The 22764-nt window shown below is 40.7% G+C and overlaps 1 protein-coding gene across 2 annotated transcripts in view; it reads left to right on the top strand.

The window, feature by feature from the left end:
- The window catches only part of inf2 (inverted formin 2), an 81035-nt gene extending 70663 nt beyond the window's left edge, over window positions 1-10372 (top strand). The window contains exons 21-23 of one of the 2 annotated variants that reach the window (XM_069916554.1): window positions 2580-3278; window positions 6638-6694; window positions 8035-10372. In XM_069916554.1, coding sequence (XP_069772655.1) covers window positions 2580-3278; window positions 6638-6693 — 755 coding nt within the window. In that variant the 3' untranslated portion in view covers window position 6694; window positions 8035-10372. Of the gene's footprint in view, window positions 1-2579; window positions 3279-6637; window positions 6704-8034 lie in introns of both variants that reach the window. The other variant, XM_069916553.1, reaches the window with a different exon arrangement.
- The last annotated feature ends 12392 nt before the right edge of the window (window positions 10373-22764 follow it).

Here is a 22764-nt window from a genome sequence, read left to right on the forward strand (position 1 = left end):
CACCAGCTTTGTTTACTTAAATTCAACTTGGTAGAATTCACTTTCAGAAAAAATGTAAATGTAACCTGATTTGTGTTTTACTGGCTTCTTGAGGTAGCAATTAGCTAATTCATATTGCATATACCTGTTTCAATTCTTTCAATAGGTGAAGACAATACAACTATGCATAATCATAAAAGATTTTTAGAGGTTAACGCAACAATGCTTGATGTTTAATATGCCACAGTGTACATGCTTTAAAATTGCTTACTGCAATAGGTGGGTGTGTGCATATTAAAAATAAGGAAAGGTTTTGTGCAAATTATAAGTTGCAAATCTTTACAGAGCTGATTTTTTTTTAAGTCATAGCTTTAAATCTTGCTTTATTCCAACTTTAAATTTGAAAAGTCAAATTGTTTTTTTAAAATCATTTATCCTAAACCCTACGTTCGAAGGAAAATTCATTTGTTCTATTTTTGGACCAGATAAAAACACGTAATATTTTTACTATTTTGTTAGTCATAAAGCAACTTGGTAGAAATGCCAAGACTGGACAATGTAATGGTGCATATACTAAAAGTATCACAATGATGATGGGGGGACTTTGATCTTTGATTAACGCATGAATAATTGGCTTTGCAGAGAATATGGGATCGTTTCTTGGGCCAATTTGTGGGGAATCAAACAGGGCATGGGGAATATTACATTTGACTGCAATCACACAAGATCATTTTATAATTTCACAGTGGGGTAGGATGGGGGGGGGGCTGACTTCTGCATAACACCAGCGATATTTTGACATTCAGTTTGAGAGTAAGGAACTTTATTTAAGACTTTATAATTTATAATCAACTTTAGTCTGAAACTAAAGGCAAGCTTGGCTACAATGGACTGGAAAAGAAGGCAATAAAGATGGTTGCCAAGCAATGGCAGATATTTAAATATCCTAATTCTCAACACAGGAATAATGGAATGCCTACCAAGTGAGAGACTAGATTACTGATCTAGTGGAAAGAAATCATTTTCTTGGTTGTCATGGGTGCTCTGTGGTTAGTAAGGGATTACTTGGGTAGTATGTGAATAGAAAGAAAAAGGTTGAGAACCACTGGTTGAGATGAACATAGAGAAACAAAATGCATTATAATAAATAAACACCTTGACCAACCTTATTATTTTATTAAATGATCCAGAGCATGTAGACTTTAATAACACTGGTCCTGTAATATATCTAGATTTTTCAAAAGGCTTCAACGAAACACCTGCGGCAGGGCAGCATGGTTAATGAAATGCTGTTACAATGCCAGTGACCAGGGTTTGAATCCAGCACTGTCTGTAAGGAGTTTGTACATCCTCCCAGAGACTGCATGGGTTTCCTCCCACCCTTCAAGAGGTATTGGTGTTGTAAGTTAATTGGGTGTAATTGGGCAGCAGAATTACAGGCTGAAAGTGCATGTTACCATGATGTATGCCTAAATTTAACATTGAATTCATAGACTAATGAGTTGGGTAATGAAATGTAAAGGCCAGGATAATCAGAAAAATGAATTCCCAAGTGGTTTCAAGACAGTCATGAATGACTGGGTATTTGCAATGGGAGAAGGTGTGTAATGGTGTTTTACAAGAATCCATATGGGACCACATTGTTCACACAAATGTTTTGGGTTTTGAAATAAAAATCAATTTCTAAAAATAGGAATGATGATGACTTCCACATTTTCATCAGTCCCATTCCCCATTTGTTTCCTGTAACCTCTACCTTCTCACATGTCCATTAATTCCCCCTCCCCAATTCTCCAGCCACCTACTTAAACAAGAGATCATTTGCATCAGTTTATTGAGATGTTGGAGGAAACAGTACTTGAGGGAAATGCATGCAGTCAAAAGCAACCGAGGATGGTATCAAAAATCAGGGCTGCTGGAGGTGCAAGTCAGCAATGCTCTGCAGATGAATGTGTACTGATCAAAAGTTAAAATTTGGGCAAAGTACCAGAAAAGATGCAACAAAGAAACTGGCCATCCAGGCCACCAGGCCTTCACTGATGTGCGCTAATCCCATATTAAGCTTTTTGTCATTCTCTCCACATTCTCATCAACCCCCACCAGATTTTGCCACTCACCTACACTCTGGGGACAATTTACAGTGATTGATTAACCTATCTTTGGGATGTGGGAGGAAACCCATGTGGCCACAGAGAGAATGTGCAAACTCCAGACTGGTGGTACCCAAGGTCAGGATTAAATCAAAATCTCTGGTGCGGTGAGGTGGTGGCTCTGCTTGTTATACCAATCTGCTGTCATTATTTACCAGCAACAACAACCTTCTACTATTTTGATCAGCCATTATGTGAATGCGTGTATTGATTATGTACTTTTCTAAGTAAAAGATTTCCAAAATACTTGATGCGTAGCTCCTGAAGCATTGTCTTTCTGAGAGACTCTAATGTACTTCTTTAACGTGTAGTGTGGTGATGGTTGCTGCTATTTTAGATGATGTGAAATTAGAGGAAGAGGCTTCAATTTTAAGTATTTAAACTATCTCTTATCAATAATGGAGTAAGCTCTCACTTTCATAAATGCCAGTTTTACTCGTGTATTTACAGATAAAAATGACACTTCTACAGAAGACAAAGAAAGCACCATGGTTTCTCAATGTACAGCTACAACCAAAATCACAGATACTATTTCCATGGGGATGTTAGTCACTCAGCAACAAGATGTTGAACAGAATCCTACTCCAGACAAAACAATAATGAATAATGCGTTCCAGTCATCTGCCAGCCATCTATCCAAATCTGAAATAAATGCTTCGGAAACAAAATCAGAACATGAAAAAATGAATGACAAGAATCTTGATGCACACGTAACTGATGAAAATAAAGAAGTTGTTTGTCAAGACGATGCCAAATCTGACAGTGAAATATTATTTGAAAATGAACAGTTAACACAATGTAATTCTGAAACATGTGTGGACAATGTAGACAGAGAGAAAGAAAATTTTTTTATTGGCACTTGTCTGGATGGGAATTTATCCCACGTTAAGAGTGAAATAAATATCCAAAATAAAGATAGCACTGGGCACTTTTCCCCTACATTTGATCTGCCTGACTCAAAGACAAACACAGTCACTGAAATAACAGTATCACAAACTGTAGAACAAACTATTCCTGACACGAACATCACTTGTCCTGACCAAAGGCAAAGTCACTCTGGTGATGTGTCACCTACAGGAATTACTTTACCCACAGCTTCCCGAGTGCTGTCTGGGAAATCAAAAGGCAGGAAAAGTCAGAAAACCAAAGGTAACTGTTTTCAGTTTCTTCAAAGTACAACAGAAAAAACATAGCAGTACATAAAAACATAATGATTTCAGAACATAAGCCATCTGCTAGAATTGAACTGCAATTAAAATTATTTTCCTTTCCATGCTTATTTATTATTTGTGAAATATAGTATTTAAATTTTAGTCCCCTCAACCCACGAGCCCATGCCACCCAAATACACCCATGTGACCAACTGATCAACTAACCCAGTATGTCTTTGGAACATGGAAGAAAACCTGAACATCGGAGGAAACCCATGCAGCCAAACTCCTTCCAGAGAGTGGCAGATTCGAACCTGGGTTGTCAGTGCTATAATAGCAATGCCCTAACCTCCAAGCTAACTCTGCTGCCTCAGGTGGTATTTTTAAGCAAACTCAATGTCATTTCCCAATTTGAACAATTAATCTGCTCTGAACTGTTGCTCACAAGGTGTCTCCTCATCAGTTCATCACCATGAGTTCCCAGTTATTACAGAATCATTATGACCTAGGTGTGCAGTCCTGCAATTGTCAATCAACTATACTCTCCTATGGAGGTATAGTTAACACAGTCATCAAGATTTTATCCAATTATTGAGCAGTAGGTTGAAATAAATTTAGATGTGATCTAAATGGTGGAATAACGATTGATTTTTTTATTGTATTTTCAAATAGAATATATAACGTACCTTTGTACATGTAGAAAATGGAATCACTTTTTTATTTTACATGTGCAACACTGTTAACTCTCAAAATCTATTAGTTATTCTTGAAGTATAATTAGGAGTTCATAGGAAAATGCAATGTCAATTTAGTACATAAGATTGTAATGAATAGTAACTGAGTAGCAAATCTATTTTACTTTGAGATGATCTTTTTACAGTGTTCTTTAAATTGTTGCTAGGATACTATTATAATAACAGTGAATATCAACACAGAATCTGTGTAAAATTCTTTAAAAAGTCTTCACCTGTATGTTTAAATGTGGAGAGAAATTAAGTTGGATTTGATCAGGTTTGGGTATTCAAATCAATTAAACAAAAGAGTGAAAACCTTTTACCACATTAAGTCAATGAAATGAATGTCATTGAAAATTAGTTGAAACCAAGGCATTTGCTAACATTTTATATCTCAAATATTGTGGCCTGGCCATCAGCCTAAACATAAAGGAAACATTCAGGTTATGGTGTCTATGCAATAGAGTAGCCAATGGATTAATGTTAAGCTCCAGACTTGAGAATTATAAAGAAACATTAAACCTTTGAAAGAAGGTGGTAAAATGAAATCTTATATGGATTTACAAAATATTACCCAGCACAGATGAGAAAGCAGAACAGTTGGCTAATAGAATTTTAAAAGCAAAACCAAAATAAAATTGTTAAAAGTTTAGCACTATCAGAAATTATTTGTTCGTGAAATGGGTGATCAAATTCAGAGAAGGAACTGAAGATACTAGAAATACTTAACAGAACAGACAGCACATGAGGAGAGAATCTGAGTCAATTTTTCAGACCAATGAGTTTCCACTAATGTAGCTGGAATACCCTTCAGGCTTGTGGTGACAAAATGTTTTCAGTTTTGTCCCTGACCTCATTAAATATGTAGGATAAAAGGACTTGGAAAACATTTCTCCACTGTTATTGAATTTACTTCCCGATAAAATGTTATCATCCACAGGTTTCCAGAGATCTAATTTTTATTCAATATATTTTCAGAAAGTGCATAATGCTTTTGAATTAAATAACTCAAAACATATAGTACCACACAAGTTTAATTGTTCCATTTAGCCTTGAGCTATTTTGCTACTATCATTTTCACTTTTGATTTACTTCATAAGCTGAAAAGTAATAAAACAAACTTTTTAATTCTCTAATAAAACTCAAAAGGCATTGAATATTGGTGGAGTGACCAATGGCCTAGTGACTTTGGGGTCCAGGCAAGGTTCAAACATGGGTGTGAATTTATTGGAAGCCATTTATCCCTCTACCTGGAGGGAATTTCAATTAGATCACAGCTGAAGTATTGTAACAAGTCCCTGGAAGAAAGTTTTGACTTGGAGAGAATGTTGCACAGATTTACCAGAAATACTGTAGATGCTGGGAATTCTCTTGGTCAGAGAGAGTTCACAATGTTTCAGGTCAATGTCCTATAGCAGTGGACAACAATTTTTTTTTAACAAAAGGTTTACTTTCTCAATTTAAAAAATGAGAAATATGATAGATAAGTTGAGCTGAACACAAAGATAATTTCAGATTTGCAGTATCACGTAGGAAGTTGGCAAAACATTAACTTTTATTGAATTTAGCATGTTTAATCGCATAATGATGCTGACACATTATGTTAGTTAACTGACCTAAAAATGTTTTGCCCCTGATTTTCATTTGTACTCAGCATGTTGTGTCAGTGTCCTACAATAGTCGGCCAGCATTAATGGATTCCAGTTGCCCTGATACTGCTTTTCCATGGATGCAATGTCCTGGTGAAACTTTTTAACCAGGTTCATCACTGACTGCACCAAGATCAGCAGGGATGAAGTCCAAGTCCGAATGAAGAAAATTAATTTTTAATGACATGTTGCACTTCATGGTTTTATAAGCTTGAAGTCGACTTAAAATATGACAGGAAATCATAAAAATAGGTTATGTCTTTAAAAAGGTACATAAGAGAAAATTTTTAAGGTGATTTTTTTTGTGATCAGCAGCCTAAATTCTAAAATACACTCAAAAATGTTCAGGAGGCAAAATCTACGTTGTCCAGTGTAATCAGAAGATGGTGCATCACCTATCCCTTGCAATTTATTTTCAGCATGTTCTGTTATAAATTAACATAAATTATATCTGGATTTTAAAGGTGGAACTGCAAAGAGAGATTTTAGTAGCTAGGCTTGAAGTATGCCTGGAATCTAGAATGTTTAAAAAATGTATTAAATGTAACTGATTTGGATAGATGAAAATTATTTTCATTGACTTAACTTTAGGACTTGGGGTAAAATTGGACCTTTCTACATGCAAAGAGTGGAAAAGATTTGAAAATCTCTTGCATTAAAATCCGTTAAATCCAGGTCGATAGTTTTAATTTTGAGTGACCAAAAGTAACAATGAGAAGAATAAAGTCAGGTATAAGAAGATGGGTTACAATGGAACGGTGAGGTAGATTTAAGGGACTATCCTTAATGTCCTCTCCATATGAAGTGTTCATCTCCTAAGATGGATAAAATTGTATAGAAGCAGGTTAGACTTGAACAACCCATTAGCAAACAATTAATCTAGATTTTTTTTTCCGTACTTGTGTTTTTGGTGTACTTTGAACTGAACTTTTTTTTTGTAAATATGTATTTATTTGTTACTCGTTTCAAAACAGATGGCTGCTCTGAAAATTCCAGCAATAAATCCAAAAAACATTGTTCATTGCACTAAGGTAAGTCATGTACGTAACTTTCTTAAACTTCAGAATATTTAATTCTGCTGGAACATTAATTGAATGAAAAATAATTTGCTTTGTTGCATATGAATGTGGCAATCCAGGAAGTGAACTCTGTGGCTGAATCTCTAATTTGCTTTGAGAGACTGGCTATTCTCTATCAATCTCTAAGAAACTGAGTTGAAATTGAAGTGGGCAAAGCAGTGATGATAGGAAACAATATCTCCTCTGTGATCACACTCAACACTAACGCTCCTCAAGAATGTGCATTCAATCCCCTACTATACTCCCTCTGCACTCGTGGCTGTGCAGTCAAATGTATCACATTGCAATCACTCACATTCGTGTTTGTTCAAAATATACAGAACATGCTGTGTCACAGAGTGACCCTCCAGGAAGTTTGAATATTTGCTACTGAATTCAGTGAGGAATCTTGACTGATTAATTTTTCTTTTCCAGTCAATGTAGGTTATGCATAATTAATTTAATTATCCTACTGTTCTGGCTACCAATCTTTTCATTGTAGACCCAGATGGTCCAACATGTACACCTTGACAGACTGAATTAGACAATGGAAGGATATTGACCTGAAATGTTAACCCTGCTTCTCTTTCCACAGATGCTGCCTGGTCTGCTGATTGTTTCCAGCATTTTCAGTTTGTTTCAGATTTCCAGCATCTGCATTTTTAAAATTTTCAGTTTATGCTTTTAATACCATTGGCTATTTTAACAGTATGTCCCTGTATAACGTTAAACATAATTAGCATTATACTAATAGTCATAAGCTTGCATAAATGTATCTTTAAACTTCATTGGAGGCCAAATTAATTTTTTGATTGTTTTATTTCTGGTTCTATTTTTAAAGTTCATGTTGGAAACATATCCAGCAGAGTCCACATTTTCAGAATGCCCTCTTGGTGCGTCATCTACTTAAGGGCACCACGAAAGTCAGAAAAGTGTCATGAAAGATTTAAAATCAGAAACGGACTGATCAAGAATAATCCTTTCAATACCTACCTAATGTGGAAGTTGGCAAATTGGCGAGGTTTTTGTAAATTGTGAAGTGATTTCTTGTACAAAAATGTGCCAGGTGGAAAGGAGAATAGGATTTGGAATATTTCTTGCACAGTGAACCTCCTGCTATGTGCTTTTAAGTTTTATACCACGCTGGACATGAATAAAACTAGAACCTAATGAGGAAGTATTAATTAGAGCATGTGGGAGAAAGAGAAGTGTTTTTTTCTCTTATCTCATTCCAACAGTGAAATACCTAGATTGTCTTGACATGCTTTTTATTATCTGAAAAAATAATTCTTTGTTTCTAATATTTATTTCAGAAGATGCCAGAATATGTTGGAGGCATCCTAATCAAGAGTATTCACTCACTTAAAATGGGTTTTCTTTGACAAAAATGTAATGACGTTGCTTAATATGGATTATTCTAAATCTTCCAAGAATCTTGTAAATATGTAATATTGGAGAATGTACATTTAAGAGTGAGTTGGATTTGTAAAAGGTGATTTATCATCAAAGCATATTTTTGAAAAAGTGCAAATGCTTCAAATAGCCGAGTGACAAAAGGTTGGGCGTAACATATGTCAGTTGATTGATGCTCGTACTGGTAATTCAGCTCAGCAAAACTATTTGTATCAGGAAATCAATGATGCAAATGATAACACTTTGTTTCTGGTACTAACAGTTGTCTCTTCCCCTTGCATCAGTACTGCAGGATCTAGAACTCTGGTCTAACCTGACACCTGGGTTAAGAGAGTAAGGGTCACTGAAAGCTTAACTCTGCAGTTTCATTGCTTAGAGCCTTTAATAGATTACTTAATTTTTGTAATTTAGGATTGATGCAAAGTCGAATGCTGGCATTAGCATATTGATCATAATTGACCTGAAAATAGAATGAAAGAGGAGGATGCAGGTAATTTGCAGTCCTTCACAATCTTGAACACAATGTGTAGTACAAGGATCTTTCCAAGGGTTTTCAGCCTAGGTCCCCATAATAATCCAGAAGTGGATTCTTACTGAATATAGTGAACATTTACATAAATAATTCCTAGCTGACTAGTGTCCAGTTTTACTAGGTGAAACAATTTTGAAGGAAAATGTGTAATCTTACTATCTATTATTTATAAAATTTGTTCTGAATCTTATTTTCAATACAAAAGTGTTCTATTGTGACAATGAATTGGATTTTTTTTATCTTTTGAACAATAACTTTTCTACAAGCATAATCTTTATATTGCACTTTATATTAATGGTATTTTTTTTGGTTAGAGTTTGTCCTTTATGCCTTAAATACAGCAGCCTTGTTTAGCTTCAAAACAGTAAATTAGTAAAGATCACAACTTGGCTTTGTGCAACCTGTCATATAGTTGTTGACTGCAGGTCGAGATGTTTCAGGAGAAAGAAAATACAATAAAGAACCTATTTCTTAAAATGTTTATCAACTACTTTATAACTCCAGTAAAAACATAGAAGTACTGGAGGAGCTCAGCAGGTTTCGCAGTGTACATAAAGATGCCGTACATAAGCCCTTCGAAGAATGAGCAAAAAGCAGGCAGACACGTGAATTAAAAGAGTGGGGTGAAGGGAAGAAGGGAGGGGCGCAAATTTGCTATTTGCTATGTTATTTGCTATGATAAGAGGGCAGGAGAGAATTGATTGGTGGAGGGAGGGCTGGAGGGTTTTTTTTTTTGTTTCTGTCAAAGGAGACAGGGAAAAGGAGGTGAGAATGAGAACATGGGCAAGATAGAAGAGGGGGGCAACGGAAACCAGAGGTCGATGTTAATTCCATCTGGTTAGAGAGGGCCCAGACAGAATATGTTCCTCCAATTTCTAAATTTTTACTACAATCACAGTGTCTGCAGACTTTTGTGTTTCATTCTACTTTATAACTCTTCACCCAGTGCACTGCCACAGAAAGTACTAGACAAGATTGGGAAAAGATGTATTCAAAGCCTCTCTGAAAAATATGTTATCCCTGCTGACTCCTGGGGCCTCTGAGCTTGACTGCTCAAAGTGGAGAAGTAACAGTCAGAAAGGTCTTCAAAACAGGTTCATGCGAATGAAGCATGCAGAGCACTGTGTAAACATCAGAAGAATCACACCACCTTGAGGACTACTCATCCCATCAACAACCTCCTTCCCATGTGGGAGAGTCTTGTGAGTCAGAATTCTAAAAACTGGAAAAAGTCATCCTCAAATTTATTTGACATTTTTACTGATAATTCCTAAAAGTGCATTACAAATATAAATGGGGCAAATTACTTAACAGTTTTGATGCAGAGCTCAATTTGTTAGACATTAATATCAAGAATATTGGGCATAATTTTGCTCTATTAAAATTACTTGTTGGATAACAATATGGGCTATGAAATTGTTCCACAAACATTGTTCAAACATATTACTATTGCAAATAGATTTTTGTATGTAGTACTAAATTTTAGAATGTAACTTTCATTTATGTCTAATAATGAGACTGTAGCGGGCCGGGTCAACCCCGCACACAACGGACCAAATCACCATGCAGAAGTTCCAGGCTGCAGGAGCGTGTTGTCAGGGAAACGTCCAGACCTCACAGCAGCATTATGACATCACTCCCGTGAGCCTGTCACCTCCCATAAAAAGGAATGTGCATGGTTTGAATAAACAGCAGTTACTGGTTTATTTGCTTGGTGTGGACAGTATTTATTTCAGCAGTTCTGCCTCTGGCAGTGCTACAGTGGTGAGCCTAAACAGGTTCTAATGTTTTTAGAACCTACAACACACAGCAAGATGAATCCTGCCGACTCGTCCACAGCCTAAGCGGCTGCCACCAACAGATCTTTCGTGGCAGTTTTCGCCGTAAGCGTCACTTGCTGCCATTCTAGGCAAACCAGCCAAGCAGCTGGCTGCAACTTACAGAATCACAGTTCGCCCTGCAAGGAATAACAGCTGAGGACATGAAGTTCTGGCACATGGTCAGCACCCTGAACCCCGCCACAGCAGCAAAAGTCACCCCATTTGTGAACAACCCATCTGTGGATGGCAAGTACACGATGTTTAAACTTTTTGCTCGAGTCATTTGAACTTAGCCGGCATGAACGGGCCGTTTGCATGCTTAACACACAGAGCCTAGGTGATCGCAACCCCTCAGAACTGATGCAGGAGCTAGTGGCTGTTGCAGATGGACACACAGTGCTTCCTGTTTGAGGCCCTATTACTTTCCAAGTTGCTGGTCCACGTTGCCCAAACTGCACCATGTGGCAAAAGAAGCAGACTGGCTCTTCTGCACTCTGCCACCCGACTCTATCCACATGCAGCCCATTTGAGCAGTGGGAGCAAAAACGCAAACCTCGGCCACCTCATGCACCCCCATGGTGGTCATTGCAGCAGTCCGGCCACCTCATGCGACCGCAGCAACAAAACAGCAGGGTACAGCTACTACCACCATTGGTGGGGCTGCAATGCCTGCCTTTTCAGGCAGCAAACCCAGTCCAATGCAGGGAAACGAGCAAGCCAGCTGCCGCTAGTGGCCTCAACGGTTGGCACCAGAAAAGGCCTGCTTTACTTTTGTGACCAGAAGGCCCAGCAGGAATTCCTGATAGACACTGGTGCAGACATTGCCCTAGTTCCATCTACAGTCTTTGAGCAGAAGAACAATGCCAGGGGCCTACTCCTACAGGCTGCCAATGGTTCAACCATCCCTGCCTATGGAGCACGCTGCATGACCATTCACACAGGGAACACTATTTTCAGGTGGAACAGTACCATTGCCTCAGTAGGCCAGGCTCTCCGAGCAGCAGATTTCCTCTGGGCAAACAAACTCCTGGTCAATCTCAACCGATGCTGGCTGGTTAATACCACCACCTTCCAGGTTTTCCCCCTCACACTGCGCCAACACACTTTCTGGCCTTCAGGAGTCCACGCTTTCAAACAAAGCAAGTATACCATACTGCTCACCAACTTCCCCACTCTACTGGCCCCCAACTTCCACGTTGCAAAACCAGCACATTGTGTGCAACACCACATTGAGACCACCGGACCACCTGTGTATGCATGCGCACGGCGACTGCCCCAAGATAAGCTCCTCCAAGCCAAGAATGAGTTTGTCATGATGGAGGAATTGGGGATTGTCCACCATTCCAACATCCACTACACGTGATCCCAAAGGGTTTTGGTGGCTGGTGCTCCTGTGGAGACTACTGCAGGCTCGATGATTCAACAGTGCTGGACAGATACCCCCATCCCGCACATATAGGATTTTGCCGCACGACTCCAAGGTGCCCATATTTTTTCCAAAGTCGATCTGGTGAAGGGCTACCACCAGATGCCAGTGAACCAAGACAACATCCGGAAAACGCCCATAATCACCCCATTTGGCCTCTTCGAGTTCCTGAGATTCCATCGGGCTGAAAAACACATCCCAAACTTTCCAGCGCCATGGATGTAGTGGCAAGAGACCTAGAGGAGATTTTTGTGTACCTGGATGACATCTTCATTGCCAGCCCAGATGCCAGGACCCATAAAGAACATTTAAAACGCCTATTTTCCCGTCTTCAAACTTTTGAGCTATCAACCTGTCCAAGGGCCAGTTCGGATTGTCTACCATTGACTTCCTTGGTCACCACATCTCCAGTGAAGGAGCAACACCTTTGCCTGACAAGGTCGAGGCCATTCAGAACCTTCCCAGGCCCAAAACCATCAAAACCCTGCAGGAATTCCTTGAGGCGGTGAATTTCTATCATCACTTCCTCCCAAGTGCAGCAGCCACCATATGGCCTCTCTTTGACCTCGTTAAGGCAGGTAACAAGGAGCCCAGCTGGTCTGCAGAAGCACTCCAGGCATTTGAGGAGACCAAAACAGCACTTTTCAAAGCCACATTCCTGGCACACCCAGATCCAGATTTACCTCTGTCATTAACAACAGATGTCTCAGACTGGGCAGTGGGCGCAGTGCTGCAACAGTGGGTGGATCACCAGTGGTGGCCACTCGCCTTCTTCAGCAAACACCTCTAATCACCTGAACTGAAGTACAGCGCTTTTGATCATGAACTGCTGGCAATGTACCTAATCATATGCCATTTCCAGTACATCCTCGAAGGCCGAGTATTCACGGCCTTCATGGATCACAAGCCGCTGGTGCAGGTACTGGGCAAAGTCTCAGACCCCTGGTTGGCGAGGCAACAATGGCACCTATCGTACATCTTTGAATATAGAACTGACATTCGCCAGGTAGCGGAGAAGTCCAACATGCTAGTGGATGCACTGTCCAGTCCAACATCTCCGAGATGATGGGTGTCATCGACACAGCTCAACTCGCCAAGGATCAGGCTGAAGATGCTGACACACAGGTATACCACACCATCACCACCAGCCTACAAACTGAAGAGTTCGTGCCGGACCCAAGAGGCCCAACACTCCAGTGCGATATGTCTACAGGCCACCCCAGGCAATCCTACCCACCACCTGGAGATGGCAGGTATTCAATCAAATGCATGGACTCTCTCATCCGTTCATCCAGTCAACTGTCTGCCTCATTTCAGACAGGTTCGTATGGCATGGACTTTGGTGCGAAGTTTCACTTTGGGCAAAAACCTGTGTATAATGCCAGCGGCACATTAAAGGCCCAGTGCAATGTTTCCTGCCTGCAGCAAACACGTGCACATGGACATTGTAGGGCCTCTTCCCATCAGCTAGGGGATGAGGTACCTTTTCACCATGATTGACCACTTTACACACTGGCCAGAGGCAGTGCCCTTGCTGGCCTGTGACAAGGAGACCTGTGCGAGAGCCTTTGCCTCACAGTGGGTTGCTCATTTTGGTGTCTCTTCCCACATAACTTCAGTCTGGGGAGTTCTGTTTACCTCTTCCCTCTGGGGACCACAGCCAAATTCTGTGGCAGCCAGCTACACCACACAACCACCTACCACCCCCAATCCAATGGGCTGGGAGAGTGCTTTCACTGCCATTTAAAAGCAGCCCTCAAATCATGGCTGCTTGGGCCCAACTGGATGGGTCCTGTTGGGCATCCACACAGCACTTAAAGAGGGCCTCCCCACCTCATCGGCAGAAATGGTATATAGTGCACCGCTCTCCGTCTCAGGCGACATCCACTTCGGCTCCATGGAACCACCACCGAATGCCCTGGACATCCTACAGCAGCTGAGGAACCACACCGCCTATCCACGTCCACATCCTACCACCACCCATGGGACGCCAACCAGCCATGTCCCACAAGAACTCAAAGCCGCAGACTTTGTGAAATGGGGCAAACCAGGTACCCCCTGCAGTGCCCTTACAAAGGGCCTTTCAAGGTACTAAGAAGGGAGGGAGTTGTAAATACTCTAGACATGGGAGGCAGGCACAACATGTTTACAGTCGACCACCTCAAGAAAGCCCACTTGGACTGTTCAAAGCCTTTCCCTGCCCCTACACTACAGTGCTGGGGGCGCTCGCCCAAAGACAGTCTCCAAAACCTCACCCAAAGAGACTGCATTTCTGGGGGTGGGGGGGGGGGCAGTGTAGCGGGCCAAGTCAACCTCGCATATGACGGGCCAAATCGCCGTATCGAACAGCCAGCGTGGCAGAGAACAGGGGCTTTCCCCCACCGCACAGAAGTTCCAGGCTGGAGGAGCGTGTTGCAGGAGAACGGCCAGGCCTCACAGCAGCATTATGACATTACTCCCGTGAACCCGTCGCCTCCCCCTAAAAAGGAACGCACGTAGCTTGGTGTGGACAGCATTTATTTCAGCAGCTCTACCTTTAGCAGTGTTACAAGACACCATTTTCAAAGGTCTGTCAATGCAGAACAAATGATTGTACACAATTTATAATTTTTTATATTTCAGACCCAGAATGATAGTCATTTTTGAGGCCCCACCAAACACCCAGTTAAAATGATGATAGAATAACTTAAAAGCTGGCTTTGCAAACTAGAACCTTTGCATTTGTCATTTTCATAATGGTAGGCTTTTCTACCATTAGGCTTTGCTACTGCAAATGCTTCCCTTTATGTTTAGACAGCTCTATCAATTTAATTATTGAAAGTATTTGCTCAAAAATTGTGAATCCTATCCTGCCAAATCAATAACTGCTGATGCCCCAGAGAAGTAAAATCAATGAAAAGTATATTGGAAATGAGTAAACATTGCAAAAAGTCTGCATTCTTCACATCCTGAATCACTTAAAGACTTTAGGTTGTGACATTTACCTTTCTGAGTTGAAAGATTATACCTTAAACCCTGCTCCAGATCCTTGACCAGATAATGGGCTTATTGTACTGTCAGGCAGCAGCAGGTTCTTCAAGCTGACTCAGCTGCAGTGGATGTACAGTTAACCAGAAAAGATGTGCTGAAACTGAATGTTAATATGCAGAGGATTTGAAACCCAAACACTAAATTCCAGGACTGGGTTGTTGTTCGGCAAAATAGATAACTTAGGACAGAACACCATATCTACCAGGAACATGTAACAAAGTATGGCTCTTGAATTAAGTATAGTTAATCCACTAAGGAATAGAGAACTAATAAGGGGTTGAAAGGAAATTTGTCGTAGAATTCTGGACAATTAGTATAAGAGTACAATTCAAGGAGTGGTTCAAACAGCAGAAGAGAAGAAAGAATGTGGAAAAACAAAATAAAAAAATATTCTTTCAAAAGAAGGGGGTTAAGATAGTTTAAAAACTGGTAGATAGCAATGCAATCAAAGAGAAGAGTTCACAAAAATTCTGAAGGAATTCAGCAGGAGACACGAACAAAAGACAGTCCATGTTTCTGGCCTAAGTACTTCATTGGGAGTTCTGAAAATCGGGCAGACTCCTGAATAAGGTGAGTTGGGGAGGGGTAGGGGGAAGAGCACAGGCTAGCAGATGGGAGGGGGGGGAAGGAAAAGAAAAGGAGCTGAGAGGTTAGGGGACAGAAGGAGGAGAAAGCTCTCTGATAGAAGGAAGGGAAGAGGATGGGGAGCTGAAAGTAGGGAAATCAGAGGGACAGGGGAAGTGAGAGAACAGAGGGAGGGGGTTACCATAAAATTGATATGTCGATATTGATGCCATCTATTTAGGAACATAGGAAGTAGGAACAGGAGTAGGCCAAAAATGGCCCATCGAGCCTGCTCCGCCATTCGATATGATCATGGCTGATCTAATTTATGACCTAACTCCACCTACCTGCCTTCTCCCCATATCCCCTAATTCCTCTATCATGTAAAAATTTATCTAAACAAATTTTAAATATGTTTAATGAGGCAGCCTCAACCACTTCCCTGGTTAGAGAATTCCAAACATTCACTACTCTCTGGGAAAAACTATTTTTCCTCATCTCTGTCCTAAATCTACTCCCCCGAATCTTGAGACTGTGTCCTCTCGTTTTAGTTTCCCCGGCCAGCTCAAAAAACCTTCCTACATCTATCCTATCCATACCCTTCATAATCCTATATGTTTCTATAAGATCTCCTCTCATTCTTCTGAACTCGAGCGAATACAATCCTAGATGATTTAATCTTTCATCATAAGTCATCCCAGGGATCAACCTAGTAAACCTCCTCTGGACCACCTCCAAAGCCAGTATATCCTTCCTCAAATATGGAGACCAGAACTGGACATAGTACTCCAGGTGCGGTCTCACCAGTACCTTATACAGTTGTAACATTACCTCCCTACTTCTGAATTCAATTCCTCTAGCAATGAAGGCTTCTTAATTACCTGCTGCACCTGCAACCTAACTTTTTGTGATTCATGCACAAGCACTCCCAAGTCCCTCTGAACAACAGCATGCTGTAGTTTTTCACCCTTTAAATAATATTCAGCTCTTTTATTTTTCTTTCCAAAGTGGATAACCTCACACCTTACTCACATTGTACTCCATCTGCCAGACCTTTGCCCACTCATCCAGCTTAACTATATCCCTCTGCAGACTCTCCACATCCTCATTACAATTTGTTCTTCCACTCAATTTGGAGTCATCCGCAAACTTGGCTACACCACATTTTGTCCCCTCCTCCAAGTCATCAATGTAAATTATGAACAGTTGTGGGCCTAACACCGACCCCTGCGGCACCCCACTTACCACTCTCTGCCAACCTGAAAAACTCCCACTTATCCCAACTCTCTGCCTCCTTTCAGACAACCAATTTTCAATCCATGCCAATATACTTCCCCGGAGACTGCTGATGCGGGAGGGGTGAAGGGTTTTTTTATATATATACCACATGTATAACCTTCTGAAATAATTTTTCAACTTAATGAAATGTAATTAATATTGTGGCTTAAAATTTATAAATAATATATTTAAACAAAAAGGTTATTCTCCAATAATTTTCCTGCCACTGACATAAGGTTGTCAGGTCTGTAATAACCTGGGTTTTCTTATGCTACTACTCCTGCCCTGCTGCTCATCTTAAATAAAGATCCTCCAATAACTATCCTCCAATCTTCTGGTAGCTCACCTTTGGCTAACAAAAATTGTGGCCATAAAAGATATTTAAAAATTGTGTTACTCATTTATTTCAGAGAAGAAATTTGCCATCCTTACCTGGCCTAAACAAGACCCACTGTAATATAGTTGACTCTTAACTGAGCAAGTCACTATGTACAAAAAGATTTAGACATGAAAACTAAAACCGAGCTGGTCAGTAGGGAATGTATGAGTACAGTTGAGAAAGCACAAGCTCAAACTGTCAGCTTACAATAAAAGGTATCGAGGGGTTATCTGATAGAGGTGTAAAAGATCATGAAAGTCATTGACTGAGTGGATGGCCAGAGGATTTTTCCCAGGGATAAAATAGCTAACACAAGGGGGAAAAGTTTTAAGATACTTGGAAGTAAGTACAGGGGGGAGTGTAAGGATTAGATTTTTCACATAGAGAGTGGCAAGTGGATGGAATGCATTGCTGGCAATGGTGTTGGAGGCAAGTACAATGGGATATTTTTAGAAATTATTAGATAGGTACAAGGACCTGCGAAAAATAGAAGATTATGCAGAGTGGAAATTCTAGGCAGTTGGTCAGCACAACACTGTGCTGGGCTGTAGATTTTTATGTTCTATATCATTCCTTCTTTTCTGTTTGAAATTCTTGACAGATAGTTCATTTGCTCATGTTCCCCAGAGGTTTTGAGTTTGTAACTGGCTGCCATCCATTTAAATCCTCAAAGTGAAAAAAACAGTTAACAGATTTTGCTGATGGGACTTGGGTAAAGCCTTTACCTCCATTATTGTTTTATGGAGCTTTAGTGAAGGCAGTTTGATTGCAAAACATTAATCATGTGCAGAATACTCTCAGGCATCTGGTATCCATGGGGAAAAGGAGGAAGTGACAATTGCATAAATATGCTGGATGAAAGAGAAATGCTCCAAAAACCTTTCACACAATAGTATTTTATAAACTGTTGAACAAGGTGGCATCTCATCACTTTCAGAAATAATAATGTTTAAACATTTATTTTAAGGATAAACAGTATTTTAATGTAAATTCAGTACAAGTAAATCAAATATAATCATCAACATATGAACTACCAGATCCTTAGAGGGTATTGCCGATGATCAGCGCTGCTCTTATATGTAAATATAAATAAACTAAAAGGGCTTTTCGGACTTGTGTAACATTTGAAATAAAATTCACTGTTTGAATGTGGTTTCATAAAACAAAACAATTTCTAACTGTTGCTGGTTGCATGAGAATTCCAGATGCATAAACAGTGGACAGTCAAGCATTTAAATGTTAAAATTTAAATTTACATATATAGGTGCCTAACCTTTTATCTGGAATTCCGAATACCAGCAACCTCCAAAAACAGGCACTTTTATCAGTAATAAAAACACCCAACAGCCTTGCTCCTAGCCCCCACCATCCGTCGCCGCCCCCCCCACCCCCAGCTGCCCATCGGTTTCCCAGCCCCAACCGACGACCGTTGCCCCCTCGGTGGTTTGTCCGTCGCCACCCCCGGCCATCCATTCATATGTCTGTGTGTTCCCCCATCGAACTCCTGACACGGCAGGAGGAGTGCAGTGCTCCTGAGCCTGAAGTTCACTCATGATGGCAGCTGGTGATGGCTCAATGCAGGAGCAATGGCTGTCTTTGTTACCCATAATCCCCATACAGCTGGAACCACTCTGCCAGCGCCAGAAGGGTTCCAGCTGCATGGGGGATTATGGGTAAGGAAGACAGCCATTGCGCTCGCATTGAGCCAGCCATAGCCTGCTTCTCTCCCACCTGGGTTCTGGGGCCGAGAGTCACCTTTCACCAAAGGTAAGAGAGGGCAGGGATGGTGATGGTGGGAATGGGGCAGCAGGGACAGGGACAACAGTGATGGGGACAGTGGCAACAGTGGAGGACTGAGCCAGTTTTATTTTGAAGTTTTACTTTAGAATAAAAAAACATGCTAGAGATATTATGGTCTTTGTTTATCTAAATTCATTTAACACCCTGCACACCCTTTTTTGTGAGATTTTGAAACATCACATCTTCTTAAAGGGACTGCCATTTTAAAATGATTCCGAAATCCAGAAGATTCCAAACAATGGCAGGTGTCCAGTCCTGACAATCTGGCATAAAAGGTTAGGCACCTGCATGGTAACAGGCCATTTCAGCCCATAAGCCCATGCTGTCCAATTACACCCAATTAACCAACACTTCCAGTATGTTTCAATTGATGGGAAGAAACCGGAGGCCCTGGGGAAAACTCATGTAGACACAGAGAGAACTTACACCATATGAATTGAAGCAGATAGACTGTAATCAGGATTTTAAGATCTGAATGCATCTGCTTTCAGAAAGATAGGTGAAATTGTTCTCCAAAAAGAACAAAGGCAAGGTTTTTGCCATATAATCAGCCCAGAAATTGGAATTCACTTTTCTTGTGCATTATATATGTGCTACTAAGGCTCTAATGCAATTCCCTCATAAAAAATAAAAATTGTGGACTTGGCTAAAATCAATGATTTATATCTAGAATCATACATGAAAACAGATCTGCCTCGTTATCAATGGGAACTCTCTGAAAAGACCACAACTGTCCTACCCACAACCGACCTATTTTGCCCGACTGTCCTCTGGGGAAAAGTGTCAGATCTTATAGGAACTCTCATCATGCCGAAGATAGACAACTGTTTAAATCACAGGGGAAACAAGACATGGCGATGCATTTGAGAGTGGATATCTTGCATATGCTTGTCTACCCTGATCGAGTGTCAATGCACTGAGAGGCACTCGACTACTATTGGGAAGTAGGGGGTCCTCGGTGCGCAGCACGATGCTCTGATGTGCAATCAATAAAAAGATGGAAATTATTGATGGAACAGCAAGAGGTGACACAGCAAACATTCTGAGCTTTGAAAGTGAGTCTGGGTGATAGAGTGCAAGACACCAAAGTCGGACTGGATACCCTTTCACTGAAATCCTATCAACACATTTAGAAAATCACAACCAAAACCTCCAGTTTTTGTCATTGGAGATGAAACATGCAGCATGTGATTCCTGACGTCACCGCTCAGTTGTACATTAAAAAACAAACATTTCTGAAATGTTACGGAGAACTATGGCTGGCAAGAAGGAAGTCCAACATAAATGCATTATGCTGAAGGAAGTAACTTGTAAAGGGAGAAGGGAAACTGATACAAATAATCCAGCTGACCTCTGGTTCTTTTTGTTCCATCGTCCTACTCACAGATAGTAATTATTACCTGAAAAAAAACAACTTGTAAACAGCAACAATACATGAATGGTCCAATTTCTGGAGCTCAGTAGCCTCAGTCTCATGTTAGATTCCTGCATATGTATTGTATTATGTCAGGTTGAATGTCTGATGTTTTGTACTGACAACCGGAGAACGGTGTTTCATCAGGTTGGACTTGTGCAATCAGATGACAATAAACTTGACGACTTGACTGAAGTGCAGAATAATAAAAATAATCATGTGTTTATTGTTGTACATCGTACAACGTACATACAGTATGCACCAAAATTCTCATTTACTGCAGCCAAACAAATATTTAATGAAAAAACAACTACAATATTATACATTAAATTTAAAAAAAGATAGATAATAAATATTTACAGTTTCTACAATGCAAGAAAAACAGTGGTGCAACAATAGTGCAGATGGGTCAGTCTATGATTAGTGCATGAGGAGAAATTCAAGATATTAAACCAGGCTACATTGCAACCTGTACTTTCCACAGGACACCTGTAGAAGTTTGATAGTGTTTTTGATGACATGCCAAATCTCTTCCAACTTCTTAGGAAGTAGAAGAGTGGTGTCCCTTCTTCATGGCTGCCTCAATGTGCTGGCTCTAGGAGCGGTCTGAAATATGGATTCCCAGAAACTTGAAGGTATGAACTCTATCCACCTCCATCACATTAAAGCAGACAGATGCGTGGCCACACCCCCACTTCCTAAAATCAACAGTAAGTTATTTGGTGACATTGAGAACAAGATTGTTCTTCTGGCACCACACAATCTCAATTCTCAATCTCCATCCTGTATTCTGACTTGTCATTTCCCATTATCAGCCAACAATGGTATTATCGTCAATGGATTTATAGAATATGTTGGAGCTGAGCTTGGCAATGCAGTCATGAGTGTACAGGGAATAGATCAGGGAACTAAGAATGCAGTGAAGTCAAGGCATGTTGCCAATTCGCACTGATTTGTGACTGCTGTGAGGAGGTTATGGATCCAGTTGAAGACTGAGCTGCAATCAACGAACAACAGCCTGATATGGGTGTTCCTGTGGTCCAGGTGATCTAACGCGGGAGTGGAGGGCAGTGAGATGGGAGTTGTTGTTGACCTGCTGTGATGATAGACGAATTAAAGAGAGTTCAGGTCCCTCCTGAGACAGGAGTTGATTCACACTGTATCCAACTTCTCAAAGCTTCTTCCTGACTTCTCTGAAACCAACTTCTCTGAAGGAATGTACAGACCAATCGATAGAAGTTTTCACAGACATCTTCACCACCTCTCTGCAGCAGTCCATCATTCCCGCAGGGTTCAAGATAGGTATCCAAGAGAGTGACAATAACAGGCTTCGATTACAACCGCCTTGTGACACTGGCCTGCACCATTATGAAATTCTTTGAGTATCCGGTGATGCAACACATGAAAGCACACCTCCCAGAGATGCTGCACCCATTTCAAACTCTCGTTTGACAAACGATGCTATAGCCTTGTCCCTTCACTCTGTCCTGACCCACCTATGAATGATGCCTCATTCGCCAGACTGCTGTTCATTGAATTCCGCTCGGCTGAATATGATCATTCCCCAGATGGTGGTGGAGAAGCTGCCCTCGTTGGGACTCAATACCCTTCTCTGCAACTAGATTCTGAATTTCCTAATGGAAAGACCACAGTTTGATCAGTAGCAGAATATCAAGCACTGGCACACCTCAGGCTGTGTGCTCAGCCCGCTCCTGTTCACATTACTGAGCCATGACTGATACAGCTCCAACAGTGTCCATATAACCATATAACCATTTACGGCGCGGAAACAGGCCACGTCGGCCTTTCGAGTCCGTACCGGTTGACCAGGTAGAATGTAAAATTCATTAGCTGTAAAATAATGAATGATAATTGTTAGGTCTGCTTTGTTCGAGAATGAGTGAGTCAGACACCAGACTGAGTCGAAATCAAGGTTCTTTATTACCGGATTGTAACACTTGCAACTAACAGTGTTAGTTGGAGAAGGCGCATTCTTCTGATATCAGCAAGTGGTGTTTTTTTTATACCCCAGGACATGCACTTAGTAAATTATCATACCATGACATTGTCCAATGAATAAGCTGTTGCTACCCTTCTCTGTTAGTCTGCTGCACATCATTCTTGTTATTGCCACACTTATCTTGAGCGTACAAGGTCACACCTGCATCCTGTTACTCCTTAGTACTGGGTGACTCCTTCTCCGGTCCCAACTCATGATGTTTTTACCTTACATCAGTCATGAAAAATTCCAGTCAATTCAAGAAATTTTATTCCCTTTATATTTTGGATGTTCTCAGATGTAGTTTGGCTTCATCAGCAACAATAATGAGTCACATTACAGAGAAGAGGTGGAAAATCTCATTATCTTGAGAGTAATAACCTGATTA

The sequence above is a fragment of the Narcine bancroftii genome, chromosome 2, assembly GCF_036971445.1.
Source record: "Narcine bancroftii isolate sNarBan1 chromosome 2, sNarBan1.hap1, whole genome shotgun sequence".
In the NCBI taxonomy this organism is placed as follows: Eukaryota; Metazoa; Chordata; class Chondrichthyes; order Torpediniformes; family Narcinidae; genus Narcine; species Narcine bancroftii.